General features: G+C 52.3%; 8 protein-coding genes across 8 annotated transcripts; 6 read left to right on the top strand and 2 right to left on the bottom strand.

Annotated features, from left to right (window-relative positions):
• The first annotated feature begins 737 nt into the window (after positions 1 to 737).
• PV07_00094 (uncharacterized protein) lies at positions 738 to 3016 on the top strand. The gene has a single exon (XM_016386515.1). It carries the CDS (start codon positions 861 to 863, stop codon positions 2355 to 2357), a length of 1497 nt encoding a protein of 498 aa, XP_016253443.1. The 5' UTR covers positions 738 to 860; the 3' UTR covers positions 2358 to 3016.
• Positions 2733 to 5398, bottom strand: PV07_00093 (uncharacterized protein). Its single transcript, XM_016386514.1, has one exon. The coding sequence runs from the start codon at positions 5200 to 5202 to the stop codon at positions 3136 to 3138; it is 2067 nt and encodes a 688-aa protein (XP_016253442.1). The 5' UTR covers positions 5203 to 5398; the 3' UTR covers positions 2733 to 3135.
• A 3182-nt stretch (positions 5399 to 8580) lies between these two features.
• PV07_00092 (uncharacterized protein) lies at positions 8581 to 9156 on the top strand (the record flags this gene model as incomplete). The annotated part of the gene is made up of 1 exon (XM_016386513.1): positions 8581 to 9156. The coding sequence occupies one exon, from the start codon at positions 8581 to 8583 to the stop codon at positions 9154 to 9156; it is 576 nt and encodes a 191-aa protein (XP_016253441.1).
• A 116-nt stretch (positions 9157 to 9272) lies between these two features.
• PV07_00091 (uncharacterized protein) lies at positions 9273 to 9569 on the top strand (the record flags this gene model as incomplete). The annotated part of the gene is made up of 1 exon (XM_016386512.1): positions 9273 to 9569. The coding sequence occupies one exon, from the start codon at positions 9273 to 9275 to the stop codon at positions 9567 to 9569; it is 297 nt and encodes a 98-aa protein (XP_016253440.1).
• A 6606-nt stretch (positions 9570 to 16175) lies between these two features.
• On the top strand, positions 16176 to 18967 carry PV07_00090 (uncharacterized protein). Its single transcript, XM_016386511.1, has 2 exons — positions 16176 to 18472; positions 18530 to 18967. Exon 1 carries the CDS (start codon positions 16295 to 16297, stop codon positions 17882 to 17884), a length of 1590 nt encoding a protein of 529 aa, XP_016253439.1. The 5' UTR covers positions 16176 to 16294; the 3' UTR covers positions 17885 to 18472; positions 18530 to 18967.
• On the bottom strand, positions 17165 to 19293 carry PV07_00089 (uncharacterized protein). Its single transcript, XM_016386510.1, has 2 exons — positions 18953 to 19293; positions 17165 to 18896 (listed from the first exon to the last, which is right to left on the bottom strand). The coding sequence occupies exons 1-2, from the start codon at positions 19123 to 19125 to the stop codon at positions 17906 to 17908; spliced, it is 1164 nt and encodes a 387-aa protein (XP_016253438.1). The 5' UTR covers positions 19126 to 19293; the 3' UTR covers positions 17165 to 17905.
• A 170-nt stretch (positions 19294 to 19463) lies between these two features.
• On the top strand, positions 19464 to 22949 carry PV07_00088 (uncharacterized protein; the record flags this gene model as incomplete). The annotated part of the gene is made up of 1 exon (XM_016386509.1): positions 19464 to 22949. One exon carries the CDS (start codon positions 19464 to 19466, stop codon positions 22947 to 22949), a length of 3486 nt encoding a protein of 1161 aa, XP_016253437.1.
• Positions 22950 to 23891: 942 nt separating this feature from the next.
• Positions 23892 to 24932, top strand: PV07_00087 (uncharacterized protein; the record flags this gene model as incomplete). Its single annotated transcript, XM_016386508.1, has 1 exon — positions 23892 to 24932. The coding sequence occupies one exon, from the start codon at positions 23892 to 23894 to the stop codon at positions 24930 to 24932; it is 1041 nt and encodes a 346-aa protein (XP_016253436.1).
• Positions 24933 to 25652: the final 720 nt, after the last annotated feature.

The raw sequence follows: 25652 nt of genomic DNA, 5'->3' as shown, positions 1-25652 counted from the left end.
AGTTTCAGGGGGTTCCGCGCCAAATACGGCTCCCTAAACGTGGGTTGTCCGAGGCCGGAGAGAACCTGACGAACCGACGGAAAAAACCCTCCACGGAGGGTTTCCCTCGACCTGAACCTCAACTCCCACCGGGGAGTTGGGCTTCAGGTTAGAGTTTTTGTCAATTTTACTGATGCAGTGTGTGAAAATATTCCTGAGAGTGTTGTTTTTGCTCCCAGCGAGATTCGAACACTCCCTGTTTGTTTGTTTTTGTGGGTGGGCCAGCAAGCGCAGGGTCAAGTCTGGTTGTACCTTGGCGTTGAGGTTACCAGTATAAACCGCACCTTAAGTAAGTCCCTGAGACTCAGTAGCGATGATCTGCCGTATTGAAATTCTGCACCTCAGCTGCCACAGTTGCCCTTCTCCAGCGTCCTCTACTCCCTGTATTTAAGCCCTCTCCAGCCTGCTCTGTTCAGGCCACTGGCATTGGTGATGATGTTGATGACGTGGGATACCTTTCGTACGCCGAAGAGGCTACAGTCCGCGAGACCCTGGCCACTTGACTAGAGAGGATTGTACGGTGGCCAGTGCAGTAATTCGAAGGATCAGGAACATTTCAGTTTGTAGTGGTCAGCCTTGTCCAGCGCGCCCCTGACAAGGCTGTGCCCCCGCATCACTGGCGGATTCTCCAAATTAGTCTCTTTGATAAAGCGGCCAGACCAACCGCGGCAAAAAACGCTGCCATCCAGAGTGATGAACAAAGCCTTGCCACTCTGGAACTGCGGCCTCTATCCTATTTCTTGACCATCCAGCTACAGTGGATCATATTCTTAGCATGTGAGGGTATTAGACTGCTCGAGCCATTTATTCTGGTTCCAGTCATGAGCTCTAGCTCTTCCTATCATTCCACTCCCTTTTCTTCTGTCGAACCCGCTCTTCCTCTCCCACAACCAGAACCACAACCGATCCGCCCCTCGCCACACGATCATTCTCGACAGCGGCTGCCACAGCCCTTCCGACAATCTTCACCCAGGCTCTTCCGCGCTTTCTTCAATGCTATGTCAGATGGTGCCTCCCACAGGCAAGCCATACTCCCTCGTCCTGTGCCCAGTCACCAAGACTCCTCTCACGAAGTCAACCGCGCCCTCGAGAACGCAAACCGCGCCGTCCAAGACGCCAACGAAGCCTTCCAAGCCAGAAGACCGATAAGAGGAAACGAGGCTAGAAGATTGCGGACAGACAGCGAGGTGCCCAGTCAGCCAGTGGACTTGACGGCGCAGACGCAGGCGAGCGCCTCCCCGCAAAGATCAGACAGTTCACTTTCAGCCCAAAGTCATTACATCTCCCAAACCACACATCCTCACGATTCTTCCTCTGCCCATCGGTCAAGGAGGCTGAACGCCCTCGACGAACCCGTCTACGGTCCTCGGCACACCAGCTCCGACCACCACCGACCTGGTCTCTCCGCAAGCTTCAGATTCTGGCACGCCGGCCCTGGAGCTCTCCTGGATACAAATTACCCGCTGGTGGACGGCCGGCTGCCACCAACTTTCGAGGAAGAGGCCATTAGTCGTCAACGAGAAAACCACCAAAATTGGGAGCGCACTCAAGCCAGAAGTAGACACCGTCAGCGTGCCGAGCAGGGACAAACCCAAAGCCAGAGCCAGAGCCAGAGCCAGAGCCAAGATCCTCCACAAGGCACTATGTCGCCTCCCTCCTCATCTCTGAGGAGCACCACTCATTCTTCTCACCGTCACCATCTGTCCACATCAGACGCCGAAGCAGAAGATCCCTTGATCGAATCCGTTGATCTCACTGCTGTGGACGACTCTGAAACCCTCTCCGCTGCTCTTGCAAAGCAGAGACAAGACGCCATCTTAGCTCAGAACCCGGGAACGGCAGAAAGCGGCCGCACGTCACTCACCGCGTACAAATGTCCAGTTTGCATGGATACGCCTACTGATGCAACGTCTACGGCGTGCGGGCACGTCTTTTGCCATCGTTGCATTGTCGATACTCTCAAGTGGTCTATTGAAACACGAAGAGAAAACATGCCGGCGTCTCGCAAGACCAAAGGCGTGTGTCCTGTGTGCCGCAAAACGCTGGATATGAAGGACACACCGGGAGCGGGCAGGGGTTTGATCCCTCTGGAATTGAAGCTGATGGTGAGAAAGCGGAAAAGAGAGGACGACTCGGATGAGAAGGTCCAGGGGAAAGGAAAGGGGAAAGCCAGGGGAACATCGTTAGCCAAGGCTGAAACGCTGAGCGACGACGAGGGGGACGAACACGGCGGAAAGAGTGATCGGGGAGGAAAAAAGACAGAACGTGACACCTTGGACGAGGCCCTTTGGGGCACCTTCATCAACGAACAAGCCTAGGCTGCTTCTTGAATTCGGACCTTGATGGAGGTGATCATCTCGGTACATGGTCTGAGCACAGCCTATGTGGGAGATTGTGCTCCAACACTGGAATGGGGCTGGCCATGGAACGGCCGAAGACGGGTATCATGGCGTGGTATTGCGTGTTATTGGATGGGAAACTTGCTTCAGTCTTGTTTTTCTTTTCTTTCTACGTTATTCGTTTGACGATACCCATGAAATGAGTTTGATGACCTGCATTGTTGGGACGAAGGGGGTGCTATTTCTAGGAAGAGGCTTTCCGTGAGATGAAATGGTAGTATCTCTAGGTTAGAGGTTTCGATGTGAAGAATAGACCAGGAGATGGACCCCCAAGATGGGATCAGGTCCATTGACCGGGGCTGAAACAATACCTAGCTCTACAAATCACTCACTCTGTCTCGAACGATATCTGTTGCGGTGGTGAAGAGGACACGCGCAATGCCCATCCGGCTCTGCAAGATCTATGTGTCCTGGACATATGTACCGCACATATGTAGTCCAGGAGACCATTTGGGCAGAAAAGGTACTCTTCGTATACAGAGAGACGGGGTATGTACGCGTGACGTGACTGATTCACGAGAAAGGAAACTACAAAACACAGAGCTAGCTAGGAACGGGAGAGAAATCCAAGATGATACATGGACAACTGTGCAACGCAGTGTCCAACGCTTGCTCGAAAGAAAATCCCAAACCCACCCCCCATCTAATTCTACCTCATCCCATAGATCCCCGGCGGCTAGGCAGACAGACCGATCGGTCAACGCTCCTGTCCACTCTGCGCCAACCGCCGCTTTCTCCCTCTCGCGATCAACGCCTTGTTCGCCCAGCGGGCGAGCCAGCGGATCATGACGTCCCTCATCAGCAGCAAGAACACCACCACCGACACGGGCGTCGCAATGACCCAGAAGAAGGCGTCGCTGTGCTTATTCACGCCGGGGAAATGCACAAAGTTCTGGCCGAAATAGCCGGTCAAAAAGGTCAGCGGGAGGAAAAAGCAGGTCACGATGGTGAGTTGCTTCATCGACTCGTTTTGATACGCGGACACGGTGTTGAAGATCAGGTCGACGAGATTGTCGGCGTTGCGGCGCATCTGGTCATAGCCGTCCTGGATGAGGAGTGCATGGTCTTCCACGTCTCCGAGGTAGGTGACTGTGAGCGGGGAGATCTCGACGCCGCTCACTAACGGTGGAGCACTGTAGTGCTTTCGGAGGTTGTTGGTCTGGGCCTGATAGAGCGGGGCCTTGTTCATGGGGTCGTTGTTCTGTTGGTCGAGCACAGCCGGGCTGGCGATGCGCGAATGGTTTGTCGTCGCGGGCTGGGCGCTGGTCTTGTGGTCCTTGAGTGCCCCGATGAGCTGAACCACCGGAGCGATAGCGTTGCGGAGGATGGCGATTTCAGAGGTCAAGATGTACAAAGTGGATGATTGATGGATGTCCGGGTCGGTGAGAACGTCGAGTTCTAAATCCCCTATTGCATCTTGATATGCCGTTGTCACGGGGAGAGCAAGGTCGATGATTGCATCAAGGATCGCCTGACAAAGCATGCTGGCGTCCGAGCACTGACGGAGAATTGTGCCAGGGGACTGCAATCGGCGGATGATGGGTGTCTGCACATCGTGCGCCGAGTACTCGAAAAAGGAGATGACAGTGTTGTCCGCACAGAGGAAAATAGAGACTTGTTCCATAGAGACACCATAACCCTTGTGAGCAAGCACAGCGTGGCGCTCCATGTACTCGATGCGGTCTTGATTTGGGCCGGCGTGATATCGTTGCATAGTGCGGATGGTCCTGGGCGCCCATGGCGTTTCCACCTTGCTCGAGTGTCTGAAGCTGTTCGAGGGCTGGAGTCCGTTACCTACGATATCTGGAGGTCCAGCGGTCTGTTTCCTCTTGTTCTTCTTCTGAAGCGGTTTCTGTAAATCCTCAATCAAAGACCGGATAGCACCTTTCCGTTTCCGTTGCCGTTGTCTTCGCTGGCGTTCTGTAGTGATCCTGCTCCGAAACTCGGACTCGGCGTCGTCAGATTTCGAGTCGTCTTTATCGTCGGTGTCAGAATCATAATCGGATTCATTCTCCTCTATGTTGATGAGCTTCTGCAAGGGAAGGATCATGTAGGTATGGTCACTGTACCAGTCGACCTTTGTGCGATTCTTGGTGTTGAATAAATCCTCAATGGCAAGCCGATGGAGGTGTTTGTGGTTGCCCAGTACCCGAATCACGTCCCAAGAAAGGCCATTGACGTTGATCCACCGAACATCAGCCCATTCTGGGGGACCTTCTTGGAGAAATTCTTCGAGGTTGTCGTTGTCCAGGTCTGTGGTGGACACCGTCTCGTTGCTGAAGTCCACCACCGTAATCTCACACCGTTGATTCAATCTTTCCAGATGCGCAGCATCAGCGGGCGTGGTGGCACCCAGACTGTAGGGAGGAGCCGGGTCACTTGTGTCAATTCCTGGCTCTTGCCCCGGAGTCCAGCCTGTTGTTCTGCCCATGTCGCCCGCCCCATACATGACATTGGCGGTCTCTGCTCGACCCCTCCTCCGCAGAGACCTTGTCGAGTATTTGGAGACCCCGGTTTCACTGCGATGAAGGTTCGGTGGTGCCCCGTCTGCATCGTGGTGATGGTGTTCCGCATTGTCCCGGATCCGGATATGTTGCGGATGATTCTCAACGATGAACGAGTTCTGAGCCTCCAAGTCCTCCTCGCGACGCCCGCGGTGGCCATGTTCTCGGGAGTGGCGTGTCAGGGAAGTCTCAGATTCACCGGCGGACTCGATGGATGTGCGCTTCGAGGAGGCTACGACATGGGCGGGATGGGTCACCATTGTGAGGTGTGGACAGAAGGTCCTAAGGAAGTTCGTGGGACATGTGGTAGGATTCAAGAGTAGTATGCGACATCAACACGACAGCCAGGGAGAAGAGGGTGAGATCAAAGGGGTAGCAGTTGGCGACGAGGACATGATGAGCGAGGGTGCTAAGGGATCAGCTGAAAAGAAATGCGCCCCCAGAAACGAAATTCCCATGACGCGATGGATGGAGAGGCGCCGTTGGGAGGAAGGGGGAACTTTAACTGGGGCTAAAGGCCAGCGCGTGGTTGACGACACACTTTCTCCACTCTCCTGTGAGCGGGGGCCACCGCCAGCGGCTCAGCGGCCCCAGGGGCAGTGCGGACCTATCATTGTCAGGAACATATTCCCGGCCAACAATGGTCCTTACTACCGAACTGGAATGGGGATTTGCGCTGGCTTCATGTTCATGAATGGTGTTCTCGCCTGTATGCTTCGAAACTTATGTTAGTACTTAACCTCGTCATAAAGCTTCGCAGAGATCTCAGGAAAGTCAGTGGAGCACGCAATAGGTGTAGATCTAAGGAAGCATATTTCCTCTGCAGCATCAAGGTAGATTACATGATCAAATTCAGTGGAGCAATGTCTGTGTTGTCTGAGGACTTGTCTGACACTCAGAGAAGATGTGGCGTTTAGTCAGTGGCTATGTACTATGGATTGGACGATGATGTCGTCTTGGTGGCTCTTACGATCAACCGAGGCCAAGCATAGGCAGAGACAAAGAGGTCTTGCCCCAGAGTGCCATGTGGCGTTGGCCCAGCTACAATTTGCCGCGAGTTGACCGGGAAGGTTCTGAAACCTCGCGAAACTGTCTGTATTTTTTCGGCCAGATCCCTTGTTTCCCAGGAGAAAGTATGCCATCTGGGTCAACAGCATCCTGCATTGAAACGGTCAGCATAACCATCTTGCTGATAACGACCCACAGGGACATAAATATGACTAACCTTAATCTTCTCGACGAACCTGTTGTATGCATGGTTGTTGAAATCGTTGAGTTCCGCAATCTGATCTATAATCTCGAGTGAGCAAGTCTTAATCCGTTCTGCGTGGGAGTCGCTTACCCATGTGATTGACGTGACCACGGTACATGCCGTACCCCCGCTCTTTGGCGACTTTATGCATCTCATTGTAGGCCTTTTCAACGTTCTTGCACTGCTCGGAACTCAATTGGTCGTATGCATACATGCTGGTGCAAATTGAATGACGTTCGTGCATGAAAAAATCCACCATAAAGTCGAGATCAGCGGCGGTATAGATATCTTGACAGGCACGTACCCATCCCTGGATATGTTTGCCTGTAGACGGGAGAACAGGCGCGTAATCACCGTGAGCTGCTTTCCCCGACTCGCGAAGAGGCCAGTCCATGAGAGGGAGGCTGAACAAGGACGGAACTCCCGCCAGCATAAGACCGTGCTCCGGTGGGATAGACTTCGCGTCCAGAGGCTTTCCGTTTTCTTCGGTGTAAAGGAAACCATTCATGGTGCCTGTGGGTACTTTTCGAGAGAGCTGTTCTTTAATTTCGGCCAACTGTGCACTGAGCACTCGTTCCGGGCCGTAAAGACCCCAGCGGGCGACCCAAGAGCCCGTTTTGAGCTCCCTCTGCAGCTCTTTCAGGCGCCATTTTGGGATGGGACCTTCGCCTTTCCAGAATTTATTTCGTTTACCGCGAATGCATAGTATCTCTCCGAAGTTTTGAACCCAAATCATGTTTGGAATCAGTAAGGATCGCCGCATTTCTGCCAGAGCATCCACCAACACCTCTATGTCATCGTCCTCGGGCACACTGAATGAACATGACATAAAGCCAGGTGGACGGGGTGCAACCCACATGCTGAGCTTGGTAACCACACCCAGGTTGCTCTGCAGAAATAAACCTTCGATAGATGGACCGTAGGAGAACTTGGATACGAATGCCGTTGGCGAATTTGTGATACCCCACTGCCCGGTGCGCACCAGGTCACCGTCTCCAAGCATGACCTCGAGACCAGCTGTATATTGGTGGTGATTCGCATAGGCTCCATAGCCAACGCCCCGGTCTAAGGTCTGCAAGAAGAATTAGCCACTCCGCCAGAATCGTGACAGGATACTCATTCACATTGCCTATGACGCTTCCCCAGCCGAGAGATGGAATGCTTGGCCACACTTTTTTGCCATGTTCGATACAATAATTGTAGAGGTCGTGAAAGGTGACACCTGGTTCTACCACAGCATAACCCTGCTCATCGTTCACCTCCAGGACACGATTCATGCGATGTAAATCAAGAGCGACAGAACCGTTCAAACGAGGTGCTGGACCTCCGTATCTTGCCAGGTCCAATTTCGTTAGTACATAGTACAGTACCGGCATGCGGTGTTTTAGAGCAAGCACCTACCCGAGGTTCTTTCCCCTTGAAAATGTCCATAATGGGATGTTGAACTTCTTGGCCACTTGAAGTACTTGGCTGAGCTCTCCGGTCGATTCAGGGCTGAGAGAATCATTATTACATCAGTACCGACAGAATGTATCAGGTTCATCGCGGTATGCACACTTACCAGACAGCAGCGCTCGGCATCTTGCGCTTAGACTCGTCATCTTCATGAAGCTCGTATGGATCGATATAGTGCGCCAGTGCGTCCCCAATGAATACATGGGTCCGACCGACTATGGCTACGAGATCCTGCAGCGCTGTCTCGAAGTCGGCTCGGGAAACATTTGGCGGTAGCACCGGTTTGATAGGCGCAATTTGGGGGGGCGCGAACGTTTTTTGGTGCGCACGGTCATATTCAGGGTCTGCATAGGTATTCACGGGTAATTTTGACGTCATGATGGGCTATCCTGCGCAGGCGATCTTGTTGACTGGTAGATCCAAGTGTCGGTGTCGAACATACTATATATTATGCTGTGGTCAGAGAAATCAACGCCGACATATAGAAGGTGACCCCAATTACCCGTTACAGCTGGCTAATAGCTATCCCCGGTCACCTGCTCGTTGGAGAAGACATACATAACAAGGGAGCTTCGCCCCACATGTCGCTGAGACAATTCTTATACCACTTAGCATCGTCTGCTGGCTCCCCCTCCCCCCCTCGGGGCCCCCCGAAAAGTGGTGGGGACGAGACACAAGGCCCAGAATGGCACGCAAGGTCACGTGGCTGCGGAGATTGGGCGCATGGCGCATGAGCTCCAAGTCCCTGCTTCATCACTTTTCACATTGTTCCCCTCAAAGCTACATCCAGCATCGTCCGTCGTGGAGCGCCCAACTATCTGTCTGCTCTTGTATAACGCTTCCATTGATGCACGAGTAGAGCTCTAAATTCGTAAGTCATTGCTTCTGGAGTCAACTCCGTTTGAAAAATACAATAGCGTTGACAGGACGCATGAAATGCGATATAGATACCAAAGAAAAGGCGCCTTTCGGTAGAATCTTAAATGATCGGGACGCAGACCGTGTCCCTGGCGCGGTCATTCTCAACGAAAAGGCAGCACATTCGGAGGATCTAACTACAGGCCTGAAGCACGCGAAAGGCCACGACGGCGCGCTGGTCTTGATACCAGAGCCGGCCAACGACCCAAATGATCCTCTGAACTGGCCACAGCCGAAGAAGCTTACGGTCGTTGTGATTATCAGTTTTGGCACCATTCTGACAGCGGCTGTATTCGGCCCACTCCTCAATGCAGGCATGGTTGTCCTTGCAACGGAGCTCAATGTTAGCATCTCCAAGAAGTATGGGAAACGCTTGCTCTTCAACATCTCGACACTCTTCGCTGCCGTTAGCTCCATCATTTGTGGCTGCGCCAGTACATACCGCACCTTGCATGCAGGACGGGTCGTTCAAGGATTTTCAATTGCGGCTTACGAATCTCTCTGCTTCGTGATTATCGGAGACTTATTCTTCGTTCATGAACGTGGACTGTACGCTGCTCTTACCAGCCGGCTTCTTATCGTCTGGTGACAGCTATCACGGGTCTCCTGGTGGGATTCGGCCAATTTCTGTTTGGACTGGTGGTTTCGAATCATGGTAGCTACTACGTCACCACTACTTTGCATGGAATCCTGATGTTCGGCATCATGGGGACCGTGGTTTCGACGTCAGCATATATCTTGGACCCCTATCGTGAGATGAGCTCCGAGATCTTCATCATCACCAGGGTCATGAAAAATTTTCTCTTTTTCGGCTTCAGCTTCTTCATCAACAACTGGTTAGCTCGATCCGGTGTCAAAGAGGTGTACTACATATTTGGAGCCACCACTTTCGGCATCATGATCCCACTTCCAATTCTGTATGTTTTTGGAAAGCGTTACCGTGGTTACTGGTCTCGCCATAATTTGGTCAAAAAGCTCAATATCATCACTCATAGCGAATGAGACGATGGAAGTTGGCCCTTGTGTGAACACTTTGATGGGGGTTGATGGTGCCCTGAAGGTGAGAAGCTGCTTCTCCGTGCGATATTTGCAGAGGTCATCACTACGATAGATCAAATGAATGACCTAGTATGCAAGGCCAGAGGAGGTGCGGCGGAGAAGGAGTCTGATGGGTGTGTGACTAGAAACTACTGCCTCAATGAGTAGCGATTGCTCTGATTCGCTTTTTTCACCTCTATTTGATTTACTTCTTCTCAACCATTAATTCCCATATTTCCACGTGACACTCGATAGCCTGTCTCTGTTACGGGACAGTCGGAGACAAGAAAAAAAGGGCGGGGAACCTCTGTGCAGACGTTAACTGAGTCGCCAGCTTGACACTCGCTTCTTGGAGAGAAGTCGGCTGACTGCTGTTGGCTTAGTGGTCCGCCATCTTTCACAGCTGGGGCGTAGAGGCAGAATTATGTCCTGGTTGTACTCCCGCGAAATTTCATGTTCCTCTCTATGCTGGAATCTCCACACTATGACTGGGGAACAGACTCCAGTACCCCTGGGTGACCTAAGCACAGATCACGCAACTGGAAGTCAGCATCAGTAAAGAAATTCTGTGCCCCACATCGCTTTACTTGACTCCCACTTCTCCAACGAGGCTTTCCAAGGGGTTAACAAGAAACATGTTGATGATAGACTCCTCAACCGCTTACCAAAAGGGTTTTCTGTGCTCAGAAAGAACGTCGCGTCAATCCTCGAGACTGATCATCCTTCGTCGCCATGTCTCATACGGAGAAGCAAGTTGCAGTAGCTCTGTATCCCGAAAAAACTCAGGTATACCTGCCCGACTGCTGTCAAAAGCGATCAAGGAGATATCTCGATTGCTATCCAACTCGACAAAGGATGCAGCGACACAACGCAAAAGAGATCTAGCGATACCGGCAGATGTCAGCGAACAAACCTATTTCGTTACTCTGGAAGATCTGTCGCAAAAAAATAGGTAGAGAGAATGTTGAGTTGAAGGACAAACCTTTGGGGTTCTGCCGACCAAGATGTCACCAAGAATGGGTGGCCCTGCAGTAGAGAGAGGCTGTTTGAATGCTCCGACAGTCGATGATGCACCTAAATAGCTCCTTCATGCCACTCTTGACTATTATGCTGCAGCTTTACCGCCTCTCGCCCCAGCACTCGACCCGCAGCGTGCGTACCTAATTCCATGCGCTGGTGCCACCATCGTGAAGACTTCATCCTCGGTGACATTTGTAATGGATCGGTCCCCCCCCAATGAAGCTGCAAGCGGATGTGCCTAAAGCCAGTGCGATGCCGGAAATTTGAAGATGGCCACATGTCACCCCTACACCCGTAACCATGTTGACGCACCAGAAATCGTTAATGTTGTGTATCTGGCCATCTGAGGGTAATTACAATGCCAAGATCTTGGACTCGGCAGATAGGAGGATGTTATAGACTGCGGTGGGAGTGACTTCATCCGTCCGCGGGAGAGAGACATGAGTGAACTGCGGTGCAATCTGACCACCTCTGTAACGAGGGTGTATCTCGAGTGAGGAAACGGTCGCACTGAGCCAGAGTGTCGTTGTGCAGAAAGTATGAACCCACATCGTGCATCAGACTATTTTCGACATAAGCTTTTGACTTGACTGGATTTGTGAAGGCGAGAGGTCTGCTTCTTGCTCGAAAGATTGTTTGTGGTTATCTTATATAGTTGTCTCCGCTGTATCGTCGGGAGCTGGCCTGACTCTGATCCGGAACCAGAGCCGCGGAAAGTCACTCCGTCATGATCACGGCAGGGAATAGTACTGTGGCTCGATGGAGGAACATAGTGAATTCTACTAGGTCCTGGGGACCGTCTGACTATATACCTTCGAGTAATTTACGAAGCGCTACCGCGGCTAGTCTGAAGCCTTCGGCCGAAGACCTCCAGTGGACTGGCGTGACAATCATTACATAGCCTTGGTTACCCTGTCAGTCACAGTACCACCACGCTTGTATCACGTGGCAGTATGGTGGATGCTGTCTATCCCTTCGTCGTCTCTAGCTACACTGTATACTTTTGATAGGTCATAGCTGCTTAGCGCGCGCCACTAGATGCCATACCGGTCCTGTTAATAACGACGATCACCAGCTAGTGCTCCCCACTCTGGGGCTGCCGGTGGACTGGCGTGGAGAAGCCAATGGAATCCTGGTGTTGGCCAACTGCTGTCGACTGCGGCCAACTGTCCACAACACGACCATCTATGATAGCCATCTTCTTCATCCTCTATAGAGCGCCCTCGCAAATCGCCAGCCCCGATTTGAGCGATAAGCCCGTCCAATCTTTTTTCTGATCTCTTCTCTCTAGACTAACAGACTTCCTAAGACTTATTAAACATACTAACACCTAGGGTGTTTAGTCGAATAGACTCAGAATCACCCTTCCTCTGTTACTAAGCGACTTATAATCCTAATTACTATAAAGCGTCCGAGGGGCCCGGAATGCTTACCGAAGATAACGTTCAGGACCTGATTTTGGCGCTCTTTGGTTGTAGTGATGTGCTTGTCTGCATCACGAACTCGATCTTCCTCAACATGTGCACCTCTCTCGTAACCGTTCGTTGTAGCTCGAGCCCGGAGTTGATCGTCCGTCTCCTGTCGCCGGCTTATGCCCGCCGGAGAACGGTTCTCTTGAAGTCGCGTGTTCCGAAAGACTGAGAGGCGAGGGAGCCAAAGGCTGGACGGGACGGGAGGAGGGGCGAAAAGGAATTTCAAAGCCAGGAGGCCAGGACCCGGATTGGTACCACATAGCATACGCGGCGCGTGGAAGAAGGGAGCGAAAGTCGACCATGTGAGACTGCATAGGGAGGGGGGGAGGGGTCCACTGATTGGGCCCCCAGCGCGAAATCAGCAGGACGAACGGCGTCGACGGGATCCATGCTAAACCGTAGGTGTGTTGGCCAGATGAAAAAGGTGAGCAGAGGTAACGAAGGGTGAGAGGAGGGTGGGAGGAGGGTGAGTCGTGCGCGACGGGTTTTTAAAAGCGGCATGCTCGAGGTGAGCCGCACGTGAGCTGCCTGCAGTTTTACTTGCGACTCTAACGCCAATGGCACCAACGGCGTGCATAGCGCGGCCCCCAAAACCCATGCTTTTGGACGATGCAACTGCCCCTTAGGGGGGTTTGGGAGCTTGAGAGGTCAGTTTTAGGCACCTGGAGCCTCCAGTGAGCGAGTCTGGGCCGTTCTCGGTGGGGACCTGGACGAGAACAGTAGGTTTCAGGAACAATGACGTTCTAACCGACCAAGGCACTGAGAGTTCTGGGCTCCTGTCAGATGCTAACAGAAGCAGACAAAGAATTTTCCGATCAAAGATATACCAACTGCCCACGTATGTACAGAGGATTGCAAAACCGGTTTCCTTAAAAGACATTCTTTGAGATGCTTTTGTCTTTGAATAGAGCACTATTAGTAGATCCGCCTTGGCCAGATATAGTCAAGCGTTGCTCGCTAGATTGACCAACTATGTTTGTGAGCTCCTTCAAATGTTACAAGCCATTACATGTGGTGGCGGATTTGACAGATTCGCGTATTGCATGGACTTGCATGCCACATTCGGTTAACGGTCACGTGAACACGTTATTGGAGCTGATGGGAGTTTGCCTCCGTCAATGCCGTCCGTCAGACAGTCGGCTTCCAAGCGCAGCATACCGTCCCTGTCTACAGCGAGGACGGCCAATGTGATCACGTGCAAAATGGCTGCCAACACCGAAATCAAAAGCTGCACTTCAGCCTGATTGAGCATGCGTTAACATGGTCCTCTCACATTCATCTGGACTGCCTACTGTAACACGCCAACTGGACTTTTTGATGCTCTCAGCTTCTTACCAATCCTCCTGGGTACAAGCCATTTGAGAAGAGAGCATGTTGGACAAGTCGAGCCTTGCCGCCACTATTGGCACCTGGGTCGCTGTTGGGCTTGCTCTTATTGCCCTAATAGGTGTTGTTGGTCCCTACCTAATTATAAAGGCTACAAGGACCGAAAGACACATTGCTCTGGAAGCGGTGCATGATAGTGGGGGTTTCATTTCTCGAGGCACGAGAGTCAGCCGACATACAACATTGTTTCGAACAGTGGAAGCCCCGATCCTGGATTCCAAGCCTAAATTTGGACCCAACTCCTTGCATCTCAACACCAGTTCTCTGAATTCTAAATCGCCAACGTCCTGGGTTCGTTTCGGCCTGTTGATCAGAGCATACGGGGTGAAGTACACTTGTGGTGACAGCCTCCGCATACGCGATGAGACGACTTTCCTACCGGTTCATCGCCTGTGGTTTTTGGTCATTGGCCTGCTTGGTCGCTACAGCTGTCGCATTGGCGACACAGGCACTAAAGTCCCTCAAACTCCCAAAGCGAGTGCCCCCGGGCCTTCTGGTGCTCAACCCAGGCCACTTCGCAGGGTTGGGTCGGTCTACGGAGTGCCGATGCTCAGATCACGGACAAGCGCAAGCTTCTACCGATATGCTACAAATCTGCCGCTCTATGGAAGCACGGGCCAGTTGCTTAGAGTTGAGGATGAAAGCATTGGCAACTGTACCTTCACGGGTCATGACTTGGCGGATGTGGGCGACATTCAGCCCGACATCTTGTCTCTCCCTCGCCTCCTCCGTTTGGCCTTGGGGTTGTTGTCGCTCGATGAGGTTGTGTCCTACTGTCTAGATGATGTGCCGTCGAAAGAGATCCAGGAAGATGGCAACGAGAATGGTGTTCGAGGTGTGTCATTTGAAGATGATTTAACGTACGAGCCCGTGAGAGCCCTGGGACGAACCACAAGCGACAGCAGTTGGGTCACAAGGGTGCAAAGCACTGATCCTCTTGCGCCAGGCGCTCTACGGGCATGTGGCTACACCGTTCTCTCTGAAACAGAGAACTGGCTGCTGGATTATTTCCGCGCCTTCGGAAGTTCTCAGGGCTCTATTCATTCGCTCGAAGAGATCGACATCGACCAGTCCAGTGCCCCAGAATTACAAAACTACTATTCAATGACATATGTACCGGCGTCCAGTGCTTGGGTGAGGCTCTCCAACCCAGAAGAATCCAAAAGCACTCGCAGCGGGAAAGACGATGATACATGGGTCATACGACGATGGGACATCCAGATCATTGCGAAAGTGCTGCTGGATTTGCCTTGGAGTTCTGAAGGCTACCTTCTCGGAGGCCAGAGGCAATCTTTGTGCCGGAAACTGCTTTGCTCATCTGCAGCTGAATGCATTCGACTGCTTTCTCGAATAGCTGAGAGGCATCAGTACCTTGGTCTGAAGGACGACGATGAACAGGAGCTGGTGGCTCTTGTTGAAGCTTCGCTAGTACTTGGTTCTAAATCTACCTGGAGCCGCGCAGCGGTAGATTGCTTTGTCAGACTCGAGACCAAGTTGAAGAGTTTGACGTCCCACCAACCCGTGGCCAGTGACATGATTGGCATCCTGGTTCTCACGAACGAGGAGTTCCGGACGCTCATGCTCCAATCAGCGAGACACCTGGGAGCCCCTTCTAGTCCTGGAGTAGAGCTGTCAGTCAAGGACTCTACTCTTCGAACACCCTCTGTATTCGGATTGAGCCAAGAGTTCGATCTTGATCTCGACAAGTTGTATCCGAAGGGAGTACCGGGCGCTCAGACTGTTCCGATAGATATGCCCATTCTTATTCTGTCTTCTCTGCGAGCTTGTGTAAGGAGCTTGCTCTTCGAATGTACGTGGAATGCAAAGCCGCTGTTTGACTTTGTATTGGGACTTCCAGAGGTCGCGAATTTGACCTGACACGCGAGTAGCTTATGAGTCTTCTGCAGAGTAATGAATGATCTTCCTTTGATTAGCTTTTTCTGCGAAGTGATGGTTTGACACATGGTAGAAAGATGAACAATCGAGACAGGCTTGCATCAAGTGCATGGCCAGAACTATTCAGATGAACCGGAGGGGCCCATGTCGGCGAATGCTCAATCAGGCTGAAGTGCGACTCTGGGTCGCAGCCGCGGCAGGCAAAGGCTGAAATTAACAAGGCGGGGAAAATCCAACCTTCTCACGTGATCACACCTGTGTGGAATTGACCAGTCTGACGAATTGATTTAGTTCTCGCAAATTTTGTTCACGTGATGATCGGCACAAATCTGTAAACGTTTAGTACTTGTACAGTACGTGGACGGACTGCGCTAAGAATGTCAAGACTGCAAAGACTGTACGGGCTATCGTAATGGCTCGTATTCTTAGTAGCGGTGCCTACAAGTAAGCATTATTGGTGAGTTGGACGGACCAAGCTTGACTCGATCTGGCAGGGTGGATCCGTTATGTGCTCCACTCCAGGAGGAAAGAATCTCATAGAAGGTGTTTTGGAGGAAGCCAGTTATGCAATCCCATGTATCAACAATGGTGTTTCGAATACTCCAGGGCAGATGATGCTGGTTCCTCAAACAAGGGCGCCGGGACCATTGCCTAATACGGCCACACTAAACACAGGTTAGCGCTCGGCTCTCTTTCTTGAACTAGCCATTCCGCACTATTGGCGCCAGCTGCTTCAGCTCATATCGCAAGGCTGAGTCACTCCCTTGCCAATGATATCCTGGACACAGTGTTCATGCCCTGACATTGATCAATGGCTTTGCCAACGCTAACAGTATAAAGACCCCAGTCTCTACGACATGCCCCTTTGAGCCGACGCTTTACAACACCACAGGCCCCCCCCAAACAAAACTCACCATGCTCACCGCCAAAGGCATCGTGGTCTTCTCCGGCGGCAGCGCTGCCAACTCTCTCGTCGATGTCTTCGAAGCGGTCCGCGAGACCAAGGCCTGCCCATTATCCTACATCATTCCCATAAGCGACAACGGCGGTTCCTCTTCCGAGTTGATACGTGTATTTGGGGGACCGGGGATTGGGGACGTGCGAAGTCGACTGGTCCGTCTGATCCCTACCGACCCGCCTTCGGCTGAGAGATCGGCCATCTCCAACTTGTTCAATCACCGCCTGTCGTCCTCTTCCTCGGCGGATGCTGCAAATCAATGGCAGAGCATAGTCTGGGGTACGTCTGAGCTCTGGAACGGCATACCCTCGGCCAAGAAGGAGCTGATCCGGTCCTTTCTTAACCTGCTGAACCTCGAGATCCTGAAGCGAGCGAGGCCTTCGTCGACTTTCGACTTCACGTCGGCCAGTGTCGGCAATCTGTTTCTGACGGGTGCACGGCTCTTCAGTGGCAGTTTCGAATCTGCAATTTACCTGTTGAGCAGCCTGTGCGCCATCCCCGACGGAGAGGTGCGAGTCATCCCCAGCATCAATTCCAATTTCTCCCACCACATCGCGGCTGGGCTGGCGAATGGCGAGACCATAGTAGGACAGAACAATATCTCGCATCCTGCGGCCAAAACAGCCTTGGAGATGCCGACAGTGTCGTCTTCAAATACACCACCCGACTTCCGCGCCCGCCATTATGTCGAGCACTCTGAGGAGATCGAGGACGCTCATTTGCCAGGGACACTTCCGACGTTACGCCAGCGAAATATCAAATTCAGCAAAGACCTTGACCAAGACCTCCCAGCTCGAATCGAACGGATATGGTATATCAATCCCTACGGACAAGAAATGTTGCCCCCCGCCAATCCACGAGTAATCTCAGCGATCAAGCAATCGCAAGCTGTTATATACTCTATCGGTTCACTATACACTTCAATCATTCCCTCAATTGTCCTCAAAGGAGTCGGTGAGGCCCTGAATTCGACCCCGGCCCGCCATAAGATTCTCATTCTGAATGGTTCTCTGGATCGTGAGACGGGCCCAAGCTCGAGTCCATTTTCTGCATTTGACTTCGTGGAAGCCATCGCCCGTGCTTGCGAACAGTCCCAGGGACGTCTGTGGAGACCTAAGCTTCATACCTCACGATCAGACGACACTTTAAAGTCGTCAGCGCCATCAACTCCTGCCGCTACTCGACACGGAGAATTTCTGTTTCCAGGGACAAACCACCATCCACGAGACGCTGCTCGCGACTCGGTTTACCGCAAATATGTGACCCACGTCATTCACCTGACTGGTGAAGGAACTCCATACGTCGATCGAAACCATCTTGCCTCCCTCGGGATTGATTGCTTGAAGCTATACGGTCGCAAGAGTCCTAAAGGCGAAATGTTCTACGATCCGCAAGCCTTAGTTGGCGCCATTGAGGCAATTCTCGGCAAAAAGGGAGATGCGATGGCCCTGAGCAGAAGCCGGAGAAACACCGTCGACGCAAACGCCTTGTCTCAACTGCAGGAAGCAAGGACAAATGCCCGGATAGAGGCCCTCAAGACGCCGTGAGATGAACTCCGGCTGAGAAGCTCATAACTTGCCGCTCCTATTGCGCAACCAGGCAACAAATGGCAGCTTCCACTCAACCCTCCGAAGACTTTCATGAAAAATATCAAAGTCAACTTTCTGCAGACGATCGAGCCACAACTGAGTGCTGACTGCTGGGCCCATTACAACACCAAAACCTTCCTCGATCTCTTCTTTGCTCCTGTCAGCAGACATTTTGGTACCAACGTCGTACTTGCTGTACTCATGACCTTCATCGTGCATATGCTCGAACTCGTGGCCTGGATCTTGATTCTCCCGGATACCTTTGAGCATGGCACGTGCGGTTATGAGATGGTCAGAGGCACGGGTGGCGACTGTGAATACCGCATCACGGATGCCCGAAGCGTTTGCCCCATTTCGAAAAATATCTTCCTCCCTGACACCACTTTGAGACATGACATCTAAGGGTAGCGTGATAACACCCTGCCGGTCTCGGACGGGAGCGGCGCCCATACCAGGAGGATTGTTGGAATGGAGGTTCGGAGGAGGTGGAAAAGCAAGCAATGGCACTCCCCGAAGCACAGCCACTATCCCAGCTGCCTTGCCAACGTGAGAAGCCAAATGATCCATGGTCAGAGAGTTTAACGGAAGCGCTGACAAAGTCAGATATAGGAGCGTTGAATAGGTCGATTCAGCGTAGGACTCGAGCTCAGCCATGTTGGTGAAGCCGGGATGCGTCAATTTTCGATCTCGGGCCGTGATGATGCGGTGGAACCAGGTCTTGTTGAGCTTGTTCCCTTGTTTTAGATATGAAGCAAGCAGAATGGCGACAGGTTCTGATGGAGGCGCAAGCTTGAAAGTCTTGTCAATGGTCTCCCGCCAGAATTGCATTCTCATGGCACCGATCTGTGGCATTGAAACCACGTCGGGGATCCTGGCCAGCTCGATGTTGAAAGCGCGGATAGCGAAATAGGCCGGAAGCATGTGCGGCTGGATGAAATGGGCCAGAGTGTATGAGGGCGAATCATAGTTACTGGTACATTCGAATGAGCAACCCGCCCCCCGCGTATAGAGGATGCTTGAGCTTACCGAACAAGATTTGAGCAGTAGCCTTGCGCCTTCTCCACATCCGGAGAATTTCGATCAAGAGAAAGTAGCCTCCTTGTACTTGCTGTGAATGTACGGTAGTTCAGGATGGAGCCGCCACGAGAGAGCCCTCGCGTTGACGCTAAGGCTCGGCCATGCTCCCGCGCAAGAGGCATATTGAAGATTTTCTGTGCACTTCTCCCACGGCCCGACCTTCTCGCGTTAACACCTCAGCTTAGGGGCGCAGCCATCTCAACGAGCAAGAAATCAAAGGAAGAGACATTCTGCTCCCATGCTCGAAGGGTTCAGTATGAAAAAAAGAACTCCCAGGCCACACACTAAACCGACTCGTAGTCTCAAGCTCGTCGAGAAAGAAATTGGTCTGTCATGACGTGAATTTTCGAGTTCGCGTCACGTGTGAGCGCGCGTCGGATCAATCAATTAACGCGTCCCATTTTCCACCTCGAACAAGATCTTTTCCTTCAGCACTCAATGCGAGAAACTGGCTGCCCTCATGGATGTCGAGGTGCGACCCAGAAAGAAGCGGCGGTTTTTCGTCGACGACTCTGAAGCTCTGCCCGAAAATCCTTCCTCGTCCGTGATTACGTCGAGCAGACCAACTTCCGCCACCTCGTCTACTGGCCACGATTCCGAATCCTGTCAAGCCAACCTGGTGGATGTCCAAGGCGCCCTCGACAATGAGAACCCTCAATCCTTCGACGCTGACACATTTCGAGCCTTTGTCGGAGAGCAAGTTTCTCAAGATGTCGTGGACAAAGTGGAGGTTGCCTCTGATGGGAACCTCGAGCGAGCAATCAACATGTACTTTGACGGATCGTGGAAAACTGCTGCCGCATCGCAAATGAGAACATCTCTTCCATCGAGAAGTGTAGACTCGTGGCTGAGCGCACCTGCATCCTCCAGCAGCATTCCCACCGTACCACTACACACAAACCCGAAAGAGACCGGCGCGAAGACAGTACCAGCCCTAACAACGATGCCCACTGAACGCTATGTTGGGTCATTTGGCGTGGGGGCATGGATGACAAAAAGCGGCTCAGGGTTGTTAGCTCATGGTGAATCAGTGAGGATAGAAAGATCAAAAGTTGCTCCTAAGACGAAGATTGGAAGAGGCGGGAGATTGGTGCCGATGGTAGGCAGGAATCAAAAGGCAGATGTAATCACACGTTTTACAAATGCGAGAGGCGAAGAGCTTGGCCGTCTTCCTGAAGAGACGGCTTCTTGGGTGTCATCTTTGCTCGATCAAAAGATCTGTCGCTTCGAGGGGACCTGTGTTTTTGCGCCTGACCGTGTTCGCGTCAACGACACGATCTATCTGCAGCTACGTGCGTACCTCCTCAGAACGGCTTTTGAGGCGAATGCTTTTGTAAAGCCAAAGGACGACAATCGCGCTACAGGGTTCTTCGAAGAGAAAGAGAGCAGCGAAGAAAAGGATCTTCGATTGCGGCAGGTGGGCCTCGTCAAATTATTTGAGGAGGTCAACCTCTCTCCGACCACAACCAGTGAGACAACCGCAAAGCACAAGAAGCAAGGTCTACTCAGGGCTGCTGAATTAGCTGAGCAGTACGACAAAGACAAGGAAGCCAAGGGCAAGTCGGGCATATCTACTCCCGTCTCTGAGGACGAGGAGGGCGAAGAGCTGGAGGAAGATCAACTAGATACGCTCTACCGGAAGGCACAGTCGTTTGATTTCAACACACCGGAAGCCAATCCAGCGCCAACTTTCCAGTTGGAACTGCGAAAATACCAGAAACAGGCTTTACATTGGATGCTTAGCAAAGAGCGAGACGAAAAGCCCGACAAGCAGCAATCAATGCATCCGCTTTGGGAAGAGTATACCTGGCCCACGAAAGATGCAAATGACGAACCACTTCCCGTGGTTGAAGGACAGGACAAGTTTTACGTCAATCTCTATTCTGGAGAGATCAGTCTTGACTTCCCTATCCAGGAACAAAACTGCCTGGGAGGCATTTTGGCCGATGAGATGGGATTGGGCAAGACAATCGAGATCTACAGCCTTATCCATTCCAATCGCACACAAATCGACTTGGATGCTGCTAATCAGGCCATGACTTCCGTCAATCATCTTGCCAGACTCCCCCAATCTTCAACATCAGTCGAACCGGCACCATGTACGACACTGGTCGTGGCGCCAATGTCCTTGTTGGCACAGTGGGAGAGCGAAGCTGCCAAATGTTCTGAGCCCGGCTCTCTGAGGACCATGGTCTATTATGGCAGCGAGAAGTCGGTCAATTTACAAACTCTGTGCTCTGCCACGAACGCGGCTTCTGCTCCCAATGTCATCATCACAAGTTACGGCACTGTCCTCTCAGAGTTTGGACAAGTGTCAGCTGCTGGAGGAGATCGTGCATCTCAGGGCGGCATCTTCTCCGTGGACTTTCATCGGGTCATACTTGATGAGGCACACACCATCAAAAACAGGCAAGCAAAGACGTCTAAGGCGTGTTATGAGATCAAGGCCAAGCATAGATGGGTCCTGACTGGAACACCCATCGTCAATCGCCTGGAAGACTTGTTCAGCTTGGTTAGATTCCTTAAAGTCGAACCTTGGAGCAACTTTTCCTTCTGGAAAACGTTCATCACGGTGCCCTTTGAGTCAAAGGAGATCGCACGGGCGCTCAATGTTGTTCAGACTGTCTTGGAGCCTCTGGTGCTGAGAAGAACGAAAGACATGAAGACGCCCGAGGGCGAAGCACTTGTACCGCTTCCACCAAAGTCCGTTATTGTCGAAGAAGTCGAGCTCTCAAAGACCGAGCGCGAAGTATATGATCTGATTTTCACACGAGCAAAGCGCGCTTTCAATGAGTCCGTGGCGGCCGGCACTCTGCTAAAGTCATACACGACAATCTTCGCACAGATCCTACGCTTACGGCAGTCTTGCTGTCATCCTGTCCTGACCCGCAACAAGGAGATTGTGGCAGATGAAGAAGACGCTGCTGTTGCCGCTGCAGCTGATGAGAACGGGTTTGCCGACGACATAGATCTGCAAGAACTCATAGCCCGGTTTACCAAAGACAGCGACCTTGCAGAGAAGGAAAATCCCACATCAAAGGATCCAATCACCACCTTCACCACCAATGCCTTGCGCCAAATCCAGGAGGAATCAAGCGGCGAGTGTCCGTTGTGCTACGAAGAACCAATGATCAACCCTGCCGTTACAACTTGCTGGCACAGTGCCTGCAAAGAGTGTTTGGAGAAGTCGATCGCGGTCCAAACGGACAAAGGAGAGATCCCGCGCTGCTTTTCATGTAGAGAAGCCATCAATCCAAGAGATGTTTTTGAAGTCGTCAGGCATAACAGCCCACTTGTATCTCCCGACTCGGAGGGAGACATGTACGCGGCTGACGAGGGTGTTACAAAACCAACCAGAATCTCATTGCGCCGCCTTCATCCATACTCGCCGACTGCTTCAACATCAGCAAAGATCGCGGCGCTGCTGCGGCACCTGTCCGCACTCCCTCGGGCTACTAAATCGGTGGTGTTTTCGCAGTTCACATCTTTTCTCGACCTCATCGCTCCGCAACTTGCCAAGCACGGCTTCTCGTACCTACGATTCGATGGCACCATGTCACAGAAGGTACGAGCACAGGTCATTCGTGCGTTCAACGCGGAGAATGCGTCCGACCCGAAAGCGCCTCGTGTCTTGCTGCTTTCTCTCAGAGCTGGCGGCGTGGGGTTGAACCTCACGGCGGCGAGTCGATGCTATATGATGGACCCTTGGTGGAGCTTTGCAGTTGAAGCACAGGCAATCGATCGGGTGCACCGCATGGGCCAGACGCAGAAGGTTGAGGTGATTCGGTTTGTGACCAAGGAGAGCATTGAAGGAAGGATGCTTCGCGTGCAAGAGAGGAAGATGGCAGTTGCAGGAAGCCTGGGTGTCGGCCAATCGGGGGCGGGTGAAAACGAAGAGGAGAAGAAGAAGAGACGCATCGAAGAGCTGGAGATGTTGCTTGGTTGAAATGGAAATAGGGTCTAACCATTGAAAAGGTCCTCTTCTCGAGGGTACAGCTGTTGGCCTGGGAATTCATGCACGGTTAGTCATAAAGCCGCCGGCATAAGGATATAGGCTGGCGAAACCTGTGCGAAACCAGCTGTGTCTCTTGGCTCACGGAACACGAGGCAGCAGTTCCGTGCAGCAGCCGAGCGATATGTAATGAATGGTTTCGATGCAGGATTTCGGGGCAGCTTCGATGCTGCTCGCACAGCAGCGCCGCTGGTTGGATCGCCGTGACTTTCCACATGAAGCTTGGTGCGTACGATTTTTGCTGCCCTCAATGCAAGCATTGGCTCCCGCACTGGGCAATTGACGACCAGCGCAAAGTCAGAATAGAACTGCGAAGACCAGTGCAAGGCCTTGAGTGGAACGGTGCGCGAGGCGAGAGTTGGAGGTTTGGAGGTTTGGAAACCTGTGGAGGATGGCACGTGATGGGGAAGATACAAAGCGCGAAATATGACATCATCGTCTTTATCGACTCGGACGCAGGCGAGCACGTCCATCCGTGCTTATCTCCCCCGAACTTCAACTCCCTGTCTGACAGGTGGGACAGCCTGGCTCTAATGCAGGTACACGGCCATTTGGTCAGCAACTGCGAGGTCATTACGAGAAGGCCAAAAGCCCAGAGGAAAGATACGGAGACGCTGCTTTCGACGCCGGACATGCCTTGACGCGGCAGGATTTTGGAGGCCATTCGACTGGACGGCTGGATTCAACGAGGTTGGTTCCATCGACAGTGACCCGGAGACAAGCTTTTGCTTACACATGGTATAAAGATGAGGTTCCCAAACCTCCTGCACTGGTATAAGAAGGGAGCATGACGCTGTCGAGTCCCTCGAAATATCAATAACCATCTCCGAACAAACAGCCTCACACCCGAACGCCTCTCGAGACACATAGCACAAAATGTCGAGCGTCAAGCCTCTCGTCCTATTGACCGGGCCCAATGGGTTCGTTGGAGCCCATGTCCTCTCCACACTCATCGCCCACAACTACCGCGTCCGAGGCACCCTGCGCTCCCTTTCCAAATCCACTTTTGTCGCCGACAAATACCCCGAAGCCACCAAATCTGGAGACCTCACATTTGTTGAAGTACCAGACATCCAAGCTCCCGGGGCGCTGGATCAGGCTGTCGAAGGAGTGGACTATATCTGTCACGTTGCCAGCCCGTATTTCATATCTTCCACAGACCCGATCAAAGAGCTGGTGGAGCCAGCCGTGAATGGAACACGGAATGTGGTGTCTTCGGCATTGAAGTCGAAGACGTTGAAGAGAATGACCATCATGAGCTCTTTTGCCAGCGTGGTGGATCTCTCCAAGAACCCTCGGCCGGGATACAAGTATACCTCGGACGATTGGGATCCGGTCACCATGGAAGAAGCGGCCAAGGACGGATATTACGGATATCACGCCTCCAAGACATTTGCTGAACGCGCGGCATGGGACATGTGGCGAAGCGCAAAGGAGAAGGGCGAGATCAGCTGGGATCTGGTTACCTTCTGTCCGCCGATGGTCTACGGACCCCCAATCCAGGAGGTGGCCGTCGCGAAAGGAGTCGATGGGTTGAACACGAGCATCAAGAGACTCATCACGTCGGTCCAGGGTAAGGACCCAAACTTTGCGCCTAAAGTTGCGACCCCGGGGTTGCCTGCGTGGGTTGATGTGAGAGATGTGGCAGAAGCGCACCTGAAGAGTTTGCAGTTGGAGAAGGGTGTAAGCGAGAGGTTTCTGCTCTGCGGCGGAGTCGATTACTTTGAGGACGGGCTCGCTGGACTAAGGGCGAAAGGAGAGAAAGGGCTGGGAGAAGAAGGGGCGCATTGTGATCCGAACAAGCATTTTGGCATCGACAGGAGCAAAGCGGAGGACGTGCTGAAACTGGAGTTTACCCCATTCCAGAAGACAGTCGAGGACACGTGGGAGGCTGTGAAGAAGGTTGGCTTACTTTGAGGCATTGAAGCGTTGTAGCATATTGTTTATTGACAATCGTCTTAAATGGCGGACAAGGATGTTTCTATCTAGGGCTCAGTCAGTCCAAAAGCTATGGCCAGCTTGTCTTTCTATTAGCTGCAGTGACCAGCATCGTCTTGTGATACTCCAGGCGGATAGTTCTGCTCGGAACAGTAACGCCCTGCTTGTACGCAGCACCTTTCCCTCGTCAAACCCGATGTCAGAATGTCCCAATAGTATCACCTCGGCCTCGGAGTCAATTCGTGAGGTATGTGAGGCAGGTCCGAAAATGGAGACATTCGACGATACAGGTTGCTGAGTAGATTTTCCTAAACGGGACTCATGCAGGATTTGTCAGATATCTATGAGCAGGGGGGAGGAGGTGGAAGGTTTCGGGGTTGAGATTTCGCTTTCGACTGAGATCGGTGTCGAGATCGGCATATGGACACGGACATGGATGGCATGGCAAGTTGCGCTGTAGAGATACACATCTAGAGCTCTACGACGTAATCGTTTGGGATCGGTCAGAGAAATGAAAATGAAAATGAAAGAGTGGGAGTTGGAGGATGGAAGGCCGCAGGGGGAAAATAGTTGAGCCTCGCATGAGAGAAACGATCTCGCGCGAAGGATAATCAAATGACGCTCAGTCTGACACACAGAATCACCGCCTGACCTCCGCGTCGTTGGCGGCATCGGGCCTCTGTGGCCCATGGAAAGAAA

The sequence above is a fragment of the Cladophialophora immunda genome (genome assembly GCF_000835495.1).
Source record: "Cladophialophora immunda strain CBS 83496 unplaced genomic scaffold supercont1.1, whole genome shotgun sequence".
In the NCBI taxonomy this organism is placed as follows: domain Eukaryota; kingdom Fungi; phylum Ascomycota; class Eurotiomycetes; order Chaetothyriales; family Herpotrichiellaceae; genus Cladophialophora; species Cladophialophora immunda.
Note: the sequence above shows the minus strand (reverse complement) of the source record. Positions and strands in the feature narration are given on the sequence as shown.

Bases quoted from the DNA above. Each gene is read 5' to 3' on its own strand.
- PV07_00090 (XM_016386511.1), top strand. From the start codon at position 16,295: ATGCTCACCGCCAAAGGCATCGTGGTCTTCTCCGGCGGCAGCGCTGCC.
- PV07_00089 (XM_016386510.1), bottom strand. From the start codon at position 19,125: ATGCCTCTTGCGCGGGAGCATGGCCGAGCCTTAGCGTCAACGCGAGGG. The intron at 18,897-18,952 runs GTAAGCTCAAGC...CGAATGTACCAG, and splicing joins TACTGCTCAAATCTTGTTCG to TAACTATGATTCGCCCTCAT.
- PV07_00094 (XM_016386515.1), top strand. From the start codon at position 861: ATGAGCTCTAGCTCTTCCTATCATTCCACTCCCTTTTCTTCTGTCGAA.
- PV07_00093 (XM_016386514.1), bottom strand. From the start codon at position 5,202: ATGGTGACCCATCCCGCCCATGTCGTAGCCTCCTCGAAGCGCACATCC.